This window comes from Triplophysa dalaica, chromosome 11 (assembly GCF_015846415.1).
Source record: "Triplophysa dalaica isolate WHDGS20190420 chromosome 11, ASM1584641v1, whole genome shotgun sequence".
Lineage (NCBI taxonomy): Eukaryota > Metazoa > Chordata > Actinopteri > Cypriniformes > Nemacheilidae > Triplophysa > Triplophysa dalaica.
In genome coordinates, this window is record NC_079552.1 from 7,534,783 (window position 1) to 7,548,605 (window position 13,823).

The 13,823-nt window shown below is 38.7% G+C and overlaps 1 protein-coding gene across 2 annotated transcripts; it reads left to right on the forward strand.

Moving 5' to 3' along the window:
• Positions 1-6: 6 nt before the first annotated feature.
• On the forward strand, positions 7-13,764 carry wdr35 (WD repeat domain 35). 2 transcript variants are annotated; one of them, XM_056761575.1, is made up of 29 exons: positions 7-247; positions 435-552; positions 729-800; positions 889-981; positions 1,047-1,178; positions 1,260-1,393; positions 1,498-1,663; positions 1,767-1,912; positions 2,000-2,125; positions 2,367-2,552; positions 2,647-2,679; positions 2,881-2,937; positions 3,043-3,103; positions 4,062-4,206; positions 4,599-4,668; positions 4,910-4,963; positions 5,049-5,158; positions 5,356-5,572; positions 6,305-6,385; positions 6,642-6,778; positions 7,843-8,046; positions 8,850-8,996; positions 9,213-9,345; positions 9,448-9,558; positions 10,015-10,179; positions 10,403-10,543; positions 11,201-11,357; positions 12,445-12,685; positions 13,011-13,764. In XM_056761575.1, exons 1-29 carry the CDS (start codon positions 224-226, stop codon positions 13,159-13,161), a joined length of 3,612 nt encoding a protein of 1,203 aa, XP_056617553.1. In that variant the 5' UTR covers positions 7-223; the 3' UTR covers positions 13,162-13,764. The 2 variants fall into 2 exon arrangements, with proteins under 2 accessions (XP_056617553.1, XP_056617554.1); XM_056761576.1 differs by having other exon boundaries at positions 1,050-1,178.
• The last annotated feature ends 59 nt before the right edge of the window (positions 13,765-13,823 follow it).

Consider the following 13,823-nt stretch of genomic DNA (forward strand, 5'->3'; position numbering starts at 1 on the left):
CTAGAAACCAAGCAAACCGTTTTACAGATGCAGAATAAATGCATGGAACCGACAACGGTCTTTTAAATGCCTTGAATAGCGGTGTTCACATGCGATATTTCTTTAGGGAAAACAATAAAGACATTTTGGATATTACTCAAAGTCGACGAAAAAACAATAAAACATTATCGTACGAAAGACAAGCAAACTAAGTGGCAAGCTAAGAGGCTAAGCTAAATCTAATATGTTTATTTATCTCAGTAAGAAGGTAAGCGAGACATACCGCATGATCACTTTGAATAAAATTTAAGAATTTTATCTCCTTTCCCGATGAGGCTTATGTTGTGATCTATCGTCTAACTTGGCTATATTCAGGTTTTTTTGGTTAATGCGTTTTTCATAATGACAGCTGCATATTAGCTGTTTCTGCATATGAACGTTGTGTTTGTCCTCAGATTGCCATTCCAAACAATACGATATTAAAATGTGTCTCCTGGAACAAAGATCAGGGATTCATAGCTTGTGGAGGGGAGGATGGTCTTTTAAAAGTACTCAAGCTTGAAACTTACACAGGTAGGATACACATGCATGCAGGGTTGTCTTCTGTCTGTCGTATCTGTTTAAAAAATGTAGTGTTATACAATGCACATATGTTTCAATAAATTCAACAAGCAGTGACTGTTCTACAGGGTTTAAAATCAGTTACAAATGCTATGGCTGCACAATAATCTATGATCATTTTGTCTTAGATGATGCTAAACTGAAAGGCCTGGCTGCTCCCAGCAACCTCTCTATGAATCAGACACTGGAGGGCCACAGTGGTAAGAAGGATGAAAATGTTCAGTCCTGTATGAGTTTTAATATATTGTTTGTATGTGGTGATGTTTTGAACTGTGATTGGCTGTAAAGGTTCAGTGCAGGTTGTGACGTGGAATGAACAGTACCAGAAACTGACCACTAGTGACCAGAATGGGCTCATCATTGTCTGGATGCTTTACAAAGGTAGACATAATTTAATTTATGAATGACTTTAAAATGAGTCGGATAAATTTATTTTGTGTGTCTAGCAGGATCCTGGTATGAAGAGATGATTAATAACAGGAATAAATCAGTGGTTAGGAGCATGAGCTGGAATGCTGATGGTCTGAAGATCTGCATTGTATATGAGGATGGTGCCGTGATCGTGGGCTCGGTGGACGGTATATGCTCCCCACTCCACCTTGTCATTTTGTTATTTTTGTTGTTTGGCTCGTTTATAGTGTGACTTTTTAAACATACAGGAAACAGAATCTGGGGTAAAGAACTAAAGGGGACTCAGCTGGCACATGTGGCCTGGTCACCAGACAGTAAGATCCTGCTGTTTGGGATGGCCAACAGAGAGATCCACATCTACGACAACCAGGGAAACTTTATTGTGAGTGCTTTATTGCATTTGCTTTTCATGATGTTTTCACTTTTATTCAAAGTCAGTTTGAACACTACAAATAAAACACAACTCTCCTGTTTATCTGTGCCTAGATGAAGATGTCCATGAGTTGTTTGCCGAATGTAACAGGTGCCCTAAGTATAGCAGGTATTCACTGGTACCCGGGCACAGAGGGCTATCTAGAGCCAGACTGCCCCTGCCTGGCTGTTTGTTTCACCAATGGGCACTGCCAAGTCATGCGGCACGAGAGTGATGACAGTAAGCAAAATATGTACTTCGCATTATTCTTTATGTCACTCCAGTAAGGACAGAGAGAATGTAAATGGAAAGTCAAATAAAAATCTCTCAATTTTGTGTGTAGATCCTGTGATTATTGAGACGGGTATGTGGCATGTGGCCAGTATCCAATGGAATCATTGTGGCAGTGTTCTGGCTATAGCAGGAAACAGAAGCTGTGGTGCTGAGAAGGAGATAAACATTGTTCACTTCTACACACCATTTGGAGATGTGAGTACCGAGAATTTTGTTATTTTACAGAGTACCACCATTATGCCAAATGTTGTTTATGCACTCATGTGATCTCGTCATGTCTAGCACTTGCGGACTCTGAAGGTTCCAGGGAAGCAGATGACTGCTGTATCATGGGAAGGTGGAGGACTTCGAATTGGGCTGGCTGTAGATTCCTTCATATACTTTGCAAACATTCGGCCAGATTACAAAGTAACTACCTTTGATTAGGCTTCATTAAATTAATTGATTGGTGTCTGCTTCTTGTCATAATTTGGAGATCACCACAATGTCCGTGTTATTGTCTGTCTGCGCAAACAAACAGGATTCGAAAAGATGCAGATGACCCCAATCCAAACCTCATTAGATATCAAGAATAGTTGTTTACTAAAACAGATGTCTTTGAATTCCATTGAGAATCTCTGAACTAGCATATGTTCCTCTGCTTCTGTAGTGGGGTTACTGCAGTAATACTGTGGTGTATGCATACACACGTCCTGATAGGCTGGAATACAGCGTGGTCTTCTGGGATACTAAGAATAATGAGAAGTTCGTAAAATACGTCAAGAGTCTCATGTCCATCACCACTTGCGGGGATTTCTGCATCTTGGCAACCAAAGCAGATGACACACACCCACAGGTACACCAACTGCAAAAACACTGTTGAGATGTTTGAGGGGCGATCTCATTAAAGGAGTTAACTGTGTACGATTGTCTTTTATCGTCATAAACAGGAGGATACAGAAGCAGAGTCTGGATCAACTGTGGTAAAAACTAACTTTTTTTTAACCAAATGCAGTAGAAAGCAGATCTTAATAGATAACGAAAACCCGAGATTCTATCATGAAGCGGTTGTTGAATATTTTAAGGGATAGTTCACCCAAAATTAACATGTATTTGTTCAAACTCATTGATTCTGTTTTTAACTTTGAGAAAGCTGTTGTTAAGGGTCAACCTCTTTACCACAGGCATTTGATGAGCTGTCCTATCAAAAGCCCCCTATGGATCCGTCTAAGAGGAGAAAGGTATTATCAGCATATGCAAGAAGATTCTATCAGATGTTTATCTAATGCTGATTTGATTGCTGTAATCATACAGTAAAGAGAAATGTCTTTGTTCTCTTTCTGTAGTATGTTTTGGTGTTGTGTAACTCCATTGGAACCCCCCAGGACTCCAAATATATTGACATTGGTGAGTGAAAAAAGCTCACTAGTTATTAAAAGTGTGTAGATTAAACCTGTCAGGGTAATGAGAACCCTGTGTGATAAAACACACAAAATGCACATTGTAGAGTGGCTTTTTATTGTGGCCAGCCTAAGATACACCTGTGCAATAATCATGCTGTCTAATCAGCATCTTGATATGCCACACCTGTGAGGTGGATGGATTATCTCGGCAAAATAGAAGTGCTCCTTAACACAGATTTAGACAGATTTGGGAACAATATTTGATAGAAATTGGCCTTTTGTGTACATAGTAAAAGTCTTAGATCTTTGAGTCTAAGCTTATGAAAAAGGGTTGCGTTTATAGCTTTGGTCAGTGTAATAAACACATGTAATGTACATTTGATGGTTTATGTCTCTATCACTCTTTCACAGAATAGTTTCTTTTGGTTTCTTCAATGATAAGCATAGGATTGCTTGTGGTAATAATGATGAAATAACACCAACACAATTTGTAAAAAGCTGTCGTGGGAATCCCGACTCCCTCCCTCTTGCTCTCACAGGCATCCTGCTAAATTCCTCCCCTGGTTGGGAGAGCAGATCTGTGGGGAGGAAGAGATGTTCACCTTGAAGTTTTTGGGGAAGATTCCAGAGCAACAGCAGCAGACAGAAGAATTAATGCTGCCTTCGAGTTCCTTCACGTGCTGCTAAATGCTGCTAAATTATTAGTAACATTAATGTGTTAATGTTACTTAATACTTTTAATGTCACTAAATCCAAACATTACCTCCGGGTTGAAGTGGGAATAAGCGAATTTCCATGAGCACGTGAATGAAGCACTAGACCATCTCATTGAAATAAATGACTCCTCTTTAGATCAAATGTAGATGAGACTTTTTTCACACCAAATGTTTGGAGTCTGTAAAATGGTCAAAGTTTTGAAATGAAAGCATTTGACACTTGACTGGATGTTTTCTTTGTAATAGACCCGTTATTCATCACCATGACAAAGACTCACGTGATCGCTGCATCTAAGGACGTGTTTTACGTTTGGCAGTATCGTGTGGCCAAGAAACTCACCGCTCTTGAAATCAACCAGGTGGCCAAAACCAGAAAGGAAGGTCGGGAGAGGTGAGGGTCAAAGGTTACCAATGGCTTTTTCCGAATTATCTAGTGGAATGTTTAAAAGCCTACAGTAGATAAAAAAGACCACCTACCTTCCAACCACACAGAATATATATATACGTATATATTAAATATTTGAACCAAAATGCAAACTCTTTCAGACTCCAGTAAAAGTGAGCCAACATTCAAAGTTGTTTTGACAGACTTTCCTTTTCTAGTTTGTGTTATGTGATGCATACAGTCTGTGTTCTGTCTGCCTGTCTGTCGATACAGTGTGAGATACTGTTCGCCAGCGGCAGAAGTGTTTAACCAGTCTTCAACTACACACTTCATCATTTATTCTGCATATTGTTTTTTCACTCTGTCTTAACCTGTCTCTCTGGTTCTCTCTTCTGTAGGGTTTATCACATCGATGACAGTCCAAGCGGAACATCGGATGGGACGTTGAATTTTTCCAAAGCCTTCACAGTGAGTACACTTTCACACCCACTCACACCTGTGGCTCTCTCAACCTCCCGTCAGTAGATTACTGGGAAACACCCAGTAAAACACTTCAGCTCAGTTTGTTAGGTCTTCTTTACCTTTAATTTCCCCAAGGTACTTCCCCAAGGTACTTTTCCCCCCAAAATACAAATCATATAAACGTGTGAAATGTTGGGGGTTACTTATCAAAATTTTGGGCAGACATTAACAATTTTATTTGTTTTAGGGGACCAGAGATCCGATCTGCTGCATCACAGCATCAGACAGGATGCTTATAGTGGTATGTCTGATTTACACACGGGACACATGTGCATCCTCCTCACAAAGCACTTTGTGTGATTTATTTGTGTTTGTTATGTCCACAGGGCCGTGAATCTGGTGTCTTGCAGAGATACAGCCTACCAAACGTCAGCCTTCTTCAGAAATACTCCCTCACCTCTAGACCATATCAACTGTCGCTCAATTGTAACTCCAGGTCTGAGCTCTTTCTCTCTTTCTGACCAATGTAGCAGAACATATAAGCACCATTAGTGTAAGACCTTTGTCCCAACCAGGAACTGTACAAGCCATAAATGTTAATCTGTTTGTGTTATTTTGTCCTCAAGCAATATTTTAGTTTTTTGTGGACAATCCAGCTGTTTTTGTATGCTGACCTTCATCTTCTGTTTCCAGCCGTCTGGCTATTATAGACATTACCGGCTTGTTGACATTTTTGGACGTGGAGACCCGTGGTTCATCAGTGGATCCAGAGAGCGGCTCCAGCGCTGGAGACCCATCTAAATTTGAGCGCAAAGATGTCTGGGATATGAAATGGGCAAACGACAACCCAGATCTGTTTTCAATGATGGAGAAAACAAGAATGTACGTCTTCAGAAACCTGGACCCTGAGGTAACATCATTTTCACACAGTTTTAATATAATGCAGATGTAAGGAATAGACCATAAATGATGCCTTTTTAGGGAGAGCAATCAGGAAATGGAAAAAACACTGTACCTTTAAAATGATTCAGCACTGTATTGTAAAAGTTGACTAGCACTTTTGAAAACTTGTTATTGGTTAGATGTTTGCAAAACCCAGTGACAAACATAAAGGGTCACTTATAGTATTGATTTATGGCAAAAAATAAAAATCACGAAATATGAAGATACAAGGTTTCAGAAGGAAATATAACTCAGATATACTCGTATGTCATTGCCAATCAGATTTTTGGAAAATACCTTTACAGTTATGAACGCTTGTATAAACATAAACATTCTATGCAGTATACTTTGAAATAACTGGTCTAGAAAAAGAAGCATCAATATTATTATTTAAAAACAGGCATTTTATTTGAAGATAACGCTACTCACTTTCTATATTTAGTTACCATATGTAGACGTTTGTCTGTAGGATTCAGGAAGTGGTGCCTTTGTCAAATAAACACACCAGCCTCAGTTAATCACAGAACACATGGACTGTAGTTTAGACCACCTACAGCTGAGACTCATAAAGGCTTTTCTTTTTCGGACGGATAGGTAGCAAGGGTGTGTCTTACAGGTCCAGCTCAAATTTTATATACTGCAGCCATGCTTCATATAGAAATGATCAAACGATCTTAATTGTGTCATGTTTTGAACTCAGGAGCCCATTCAAACATCTGGCTTTATCTGCCACTTTGAGGACCTGGAGATCAAATCTGTTCTTTTGGATGAGATTATGAGGGTAAGTTTTCTGTCCCTTTGTCATGAATATAATTTCATCCCTGGCTATTATACACTTCAATTTAAAACTTTTTCTTAGTAAAAGCTCTTATATATAAAAATACCTCTTTAACCTTTAAAAAGTATGGAAAGTATGTGACTGGAAATATCATAGCAATAAAAAAGTTTAAAACACTAAATGGAAAACTAGTGTAAACACTTAATGGAGTTTTTGGATTGTAACTATTATAAGAACATCTGACCCATATGTTTTAAAGGATCCAGAGTCTCCAAATAAAGATTATTTAATGAACTTCGAGATCCGCTCACTGAGGGACAGCAGGGCACTGATCGAAAAGGTTGGAATCGAAGACGCTTCCCAGTTTATTGAAGACAACCCCCACCCGCGCCTCTGGTAAGACACACACTCATTCCACAAATGATATGGAGCGATTTAAATATTTACCTATGCCTACATATACACAGAAGGAGGAATCAATGAATGAAAGTATAGTCAGAGCAGCAGTAAAACACTGTGTGTGTTTCCTCAGTGAGGTGGTGGAAAGTGTGAGGTCAACTTTTATAGTCTGAATGAAGTGTGAAGTACAGTTTTATGGTCTGAGTGATGATGCTGGCTCTGGGGGTACATGACAGCAAGTATACTTTTGGAGAGATTTTCTTTTATTCCTGCCTTACCGTTGGGATGGAAAAACTGTAATAAACATAAACTGTAGTAAAAAGACACTTCAGTGTGCATTTATTCATGGTAGTGTCCAATTTTTTTTTATCATCAGCCAAGATAGGGATGAGGATGAGATGAGAGAGATATGTTACCTGGAGGGTAATGCGTGATAGTCTTGGAGCGGCTGTATTGATTTAACAGCCCACAGGAGTTTTAGAGACTCTGTCAGTTCTCACAGCACAAGGAGGAATTTCAGATCAGACTCTTGACACAGCGGAGGGGAGGCAAACCCAGTTATGTTAACTCATGTTTAATGTAATTCACTGCACATTATATTAGCTGTGTCCTCATTTTACATAGATTATGAACAGGACGTGTAACAGTTAAATGAACTGAGGAAGGAATTCTGAAGTTTAAAAAAAGCATCTTGACTCTCATTCCATCTGTGTGTAAAGATGTGAGCGTGAGAGCTCAAGAGTCGCTGTTGTTTGGTTATTCTCATCCTAAACATGGCAACGTGTCGGAGGTCAAAGGTTTTCTGAGCTTTCAGTGAGAACATGAAATGATCTCAGACAGACTTGTTTTGCCTTCATCTGTCACTTTCTGTGACTCAATGCACCAAAACACCCCTCAGTATGTTTGGAACAATACTTTTGAAATCTCAGTGTATATAATCTTTGGAAATTAAATAAATTAAAAGTAAAAATTACAAAAGTTACAAAAAAAAGTGAATCTTTAGGCCATCTGTACCTCAAGAAAATTCAAATATATTGTATGTGGTATCTGTGAACCTCCAGGCGTTTGTTAGCAGAAGCAGCACTGCAGAAGCTGGATTTGAAGATGGCTGAGCAGGCGTTTGTGCGTTGTAAAGACTACCAGGGCATTGAATTTGTAAAGAGACTGAGCAACCTGCAGAGTGAAGCCATGAAACAGGCCGAAGTGGCTGCTTACTTCAGCAGGTTCGAGGAGGCAGAGAGGATGTACCTGGACATGGACCGCAGGTACACATACTGAACACATAGGTGTACTGCATAAATATATTTACATTTCTTTCATTCACTATTTTACATTTATGTTGACAATCACACTTGTTGTACTAAACTAAACTGAGGAAAACCATGAAAATAAAAAATAATTTTCCTTTGTCTCAGTGGTAAGAAAATGGCACTAGCAATGCTTAGGTCATGGGTTCAATCCCAGGGGATTGCACATAGTCAGAAACAAAATGTTCATGACAATGCAATGTAAGTCGCTTTGGATAATTAAAAAATGCGTACATGTAAATAAAACCTCTTTAAAAACATTCATTCTAGTCTTGTTTTACAAACCTAAATTAATTAATGCCGGCTTTATTCAAAGAAAATTAGAAGTGCATAGCATTTGACTACACTATACATTACATAATACAATGACATAACCAAACATTGGCTATTTGTTCATGTACTGGCATACAAAAAGAAATCAAGAAATATCCATATTTTAATTTATTAAAGTGCTTTATAAACTACATTGATGAATTTATATTTAAACAAAATTAGGTTCAAGTAAATTGGATTTCTGTGTCTAAAGTTATGGCCAACAGTTTTTTAATGCAGAGCCAACACAAATGGATTATGTAAACTTCCATTTAGGAAATTTAAATTGATGACACCCAATGAAATTAGGTTGGTGGATAAGAATTTTGTTGCATTAGCTTATTTTGTATAAATAAATTGAACAAAAACCCTCTTTTGATTACATCAGGGATGTAATTATACATAAAAATTCCTTGCATCGACTCTATTGATCTCGTCATTCTCTGTAGGGACTTGGCTATCAGTTTGCGGATAAAGCTTGGTGATTGGTTCAGGGTCCTGCAGCTGCTGAAGACAGGGTCAGGTGACTCTGATGATGCTCTGCTGGAGCAGGCCTATAATGCTATTGGAGATTATTTTGCAGACAGACAGAAGTGGTAGGTCTTCTGTATGCATAAATATGTGTATTATTCATATGTGTATGCATGTGTTTCTGTATGGATGTGTGCAGGTGAAACCATATACTTTGGTCTCAGACACCCTTGGGAAATTGTTCCTGACTTCCTGTAGTCAGTGTACTGTAAATCACTTAAATGGCATTAGAGACTGAGTTATGCATATTTTTAGCTAATGTTTATGTGTCTGATCCACAGGTTAAATGCTGTACAGTATTATCTGCAAGGTCGTAATCAGGAACGTCTGGCCGAATGCTATTATATGCTGGAGGACTATGATGGTCTAGAGAGACTTGCAAACTCTCTACCCGAGAACCATAAACTGCTACCAGTGAGCCGACCTCTCTGTTTTCTGTCAATCTTTCAAATCAACAATTCTAAACTAATTTGACAGTCTTTGAACGTCTGCTTTGTTTTTTATTTGTGTGTGTAGGACATTGGTCAGATGTTTGTTACCGTGGGGATGTGTGAGCAGGCAGTCAGTGCTTTTCTGAAATGTAACCAGCCCAAGGCAGCTGTGGATGCCTGTGTCCATCTAAACCAGGTAAGGGTTCACACACAGATATTGTTTTTAAACATGCTTTGAACATTTGATCCTTGCAATCTAGACACAACCTGATCCACTTGCATTATGGGTACAGTATCTAGAGCTTGGGTATTAATGGGAATTAATACGCATTTCTCAAAAAACAATGTTCTTTTCTGACCACATTCAGACTCACTGCCCTTTCTCTGGGGTTGTTGCTATTGAGAGATAATGATACTACTACCAGTATGAATTAGTTTAAATGAGAGGTTTTCTGAGATCGAAGTGCTTATCATTAGTTTCACTTAAAGCTCCAGATGCAGTTGTAACCATTAGTAGTCATTATGGTGTCTGAATGGAGGTTTGCTGCTCATGGAACCATTAAATGTGTGATAAATGTTTACATCTTTATTGATGATAACAAATGTACAACGGCAAAATAATTTATTTTGAAGTGTGTGTGTGTTTTTTCAGTGGAACAAAGCTGTTGAACTTGCCAAAAACCACAGCATGAAGGAAATTGGTCCGCTGTTGTCTAAATATGCCTCGCACCTGCTGGAGAAAAATAAAACTCTAGAAGCTGTGGAGCTTTACAGGAAAGCCCATCACTTCCTGGATGCAGCCAAGCTTATGTTTAAGGTTTGCCTGACTGTTAGCTTAAGATTGTTCGAATCTTCAGTGTTTTGCCGAGCAAGATTCAGCTACTGTTGCATTATCCATTTTGGAACAAACTGGAACTCCTCAAACCCACTATTATATAGTGTGAAAATGTTATTCTTCTAGTGGTACTAAAAATTAAAGCCTTTAAAGTTTAATAGTCATATACTTAATAATGAGATTATTGTATGTGCATATGTGACAGATCGCTGAAGACGAAGCAAAAAAGAGAACAAGACCATTGCGAGTGAAGAAGCTTTATGTGCTCGCCGCCCTGCTGGTAGAAAACTTCCACACTCAGATCAAAAGCTCACAGCAAAGCAAAACCAAAGGCAGAAAATCAGAGGTACTTAAACTTATCAAACATACTCATATACACCCTGAATTTTTTTCTGCATTAAGGTCCAGTGAGTCAATTTTTGGAGGATCAGAAATGCATACATAACTATTTCTTCAGAGGCGTATTAAGACCTTACACGATGAAGCGTTATGTTTTTATAACCTAAGAATGAGCTATTTCTATCTACATACACCGCTGGTCCCCTTACATGGAATTCTCCATTTTGCTTCTACAGTACCCCTAAACGGAAAACTGCTTTTCAGAGCGTGTTTCGTAAATACGTTATCTCCTTCAGCAAAGAAGCAAAAAGGTGACAACATCTTAATTCTGTGTCAGCCATCGTAGTGCTTTGAAGTGTAGGCGGGAGTGAGCAGTTGGTTGCAATTTGTAACCTCACCGCTAGATGCCACTAAATTTCACACACTGGACCTATAATGCATTGTAAATAGATTTACTACAGGACTAAGCAATTCATCTTCATTTCCTATTTTCTATGTAGCAAAGCTCCAAAAGTATATAGTAGATGGTTATTTACGCACAAAGCTGTGGTGTGCAGCTGCTGTCTGACTCACAGACTGAGAGCATCAGTGGGGCAGGAAGTCAGTCGTGATAAAGGGCTCATTTACAACCTAGTGGGTAATTTGTGCGTGTGATTTATTTCAGGCTACCAGTGCATTAGCAGGGCTGTTAGAAGAGGATGAGTCGTCTTTAGACAGTCGTATCCTGGATGACGCCTGGCGTGGAGCGGAGGCCTATCATTTCTTCTTGCTTGCGCAGAGACAGCTGTATGATGGCAAGGTGGATGCAGCTATGAGGACAGGTAACACACATACTGTACACAAAAAAGTGGAACTTATAAGGCATTTTATGTTAAAAGTTCAGATTTATCAATGCACCCCTAACCACTGAGCCGTAGCTTTCCTGTGGCTCTCTGGTTAGAGCATGACGCTGGCCACGCCATGGGCATGGGTTCTATCCCGGGGTATAGCACATGGTCAGAAATAAATGTATAGTACAATACAATGTTTTCGCTTCGTATAAAGCATCTGCCAAATGCATAAATTTACATGTACCACAGTTAGCCAAAAGTCATTTTTGGTGACTCACGTCAGGCCTTTTTCCTTTCTTCCAAGCTAACCGTGGTCTTACAGAAAATTTTGAAGCTTTGATTTTATCTAAATGTAGAACAGGTTTTATTTTGTAGTGTTTATACGTTTAACTGTATGTTGTGTTTAGGTGTGTCCCTGTGTTTTTGTGCTTGTGTTTGATGATCTCCATATGCATATATTTTGTCAATTAGAATTATAAATCTGTCTTTGTGTATGTTTGTCCTTGTTATTATATCCCGTTGGGGACCTAAACCTGAATGCAAACCAACACACCGTGACACAGTTGGGACCAAAATTGAGGTCCCCATGGGCAAAGAAGCTTAGAAATCGCACAGAACAATATTTAAAAAAAATGGAAAATGTTTCTATGATCTTTAGGTTTAGGGGATAAAATATACAGATTGTACAAAATAAAAATACATTACGCCTCTGGGCTGTCCCCACGGAGATAATAATCCAGACATGTGTGTGTAAGTCTGTGTGTGCATGCATGGTATGTCTGGCTTTGTCTGAACACACACAGAGTTAAATCACTCGCCTGGACAGAGAAAACAAAGTAAAGCATTTGGTCCTCAACATATCGACTCGCAAAAGATCTATGCTTACAGTACAGTCTAGACAAGTATGTTTAAAGCTCGACCACCTGGAAAGACATGTGCATGTATGTATGCATGTATGCATGCTTGCATGTACTGTATCTATGTGTGCATGTGCGCATTTCAATATTTTTATGACCGTAACTTTAAAAATCGTAAAGTGTACAGCATAGCTGCAATTACTTCTTTTTTTTCTCTCTAGCTCTTTATCTCCGTGATTATGAAGATATTATCCCAGCTGTGGAGATTTACTCTCTGCTTGCAATCTGCTCCTCTTCCAACTGCGCGTTTGGTACTTGCTCACGTGCCTTTATTAAACTGGAGTCTCTGGAATCGCTGACTCCAGATCAGAGGCAGCTTTATGAAGACCTGGCCCTAGAGATCTTCACCAGACACAGCCCGCGAGACACCCGGCAGAGCCAACAAGACAGCCTTACTGAGGGGTAAGAAAAAAGACCAGATGTGCTATACTACCGCACCAAGCGTTTTACCACCGGATGGATTTCTCTTGGTCTGTTTAAATGGTAACTGAGGTGTATCTTCTGTTACGAAGGGCAGATGGACCTGTGAGGTCACAGTGATGCAAATATAGAAGTTTATAGTTTACTGTTTTGATTGTTTTTTAACCTTTACACCACACTACTCTCAGTTAATGTAAATGATTCATGAAATACCTGCCCTAGTTAAATTCATACAACACTTAAAAAAGGAAGTATTTTGAAATGAAAGGAAAATGTAAATCTCTTTCTCACTCCCTGTCTCTCTCAGGCCGGAGGGCAAGTTACCCACCTGTATAGTGACAGGAAGAGGGATATCGGAGTACCAGTTCTGGATGTGCAGTGTTTGTAAGCACTGTGCTTTGGAGCAGGAGATCACACAGTACAGCTCCTGTCCTCTCTGCCACTCTCCGGTGGCTTAAATTCTTCCTTTCTTCTTTCCCTCATGCTCTAATTGTAAATGTCAAACACTTTTTACATGGGTCACAAGGAACTCACAATGAGCCACACAGTTTTAAATCTGTAAAATGTTTAAAAAAAAGGTTGGTTTATTTATGATTCTATGAAGTTCATAATACGTGTATAGATTTTCTATATATTTTTTTAAGTTACATACCAGCATTTTACAAAGTGGAATATAAGTAGTGCTCATATGATTTAAATGTCACAGATCATTGTGAGTAGATGCTTTAAATTTAATAAATGTAATGTGTGTATAAGCAAAATAAAAATGAAAGGTTCAGCACTTCATGTTGTGTTAACATTTACATTATATGCATAGGATCAGAATTCATACATTTTGTAATATGTAATCCTGTCAATTTTTTCAGCAAATCTATCCATTCTACCTTATTTTAACTTTGATCTGGCTTGCGTTTTCATACAAGGCTGACCTCTTTGAGACCCAAACACTTGACACGTAAGCCAAAATGATAGGCGTCATTTGTTGCAGATAAACTAATATTTTTTTGAGACGACGTGACGTAATTCTTTACTGGACAATCAAAGTTTAATTTTCTTTTTTGTTTGAATAGCCTCATTATATCATTCAAATAAAAAACAAATATGAAGCAAAATATTCCGT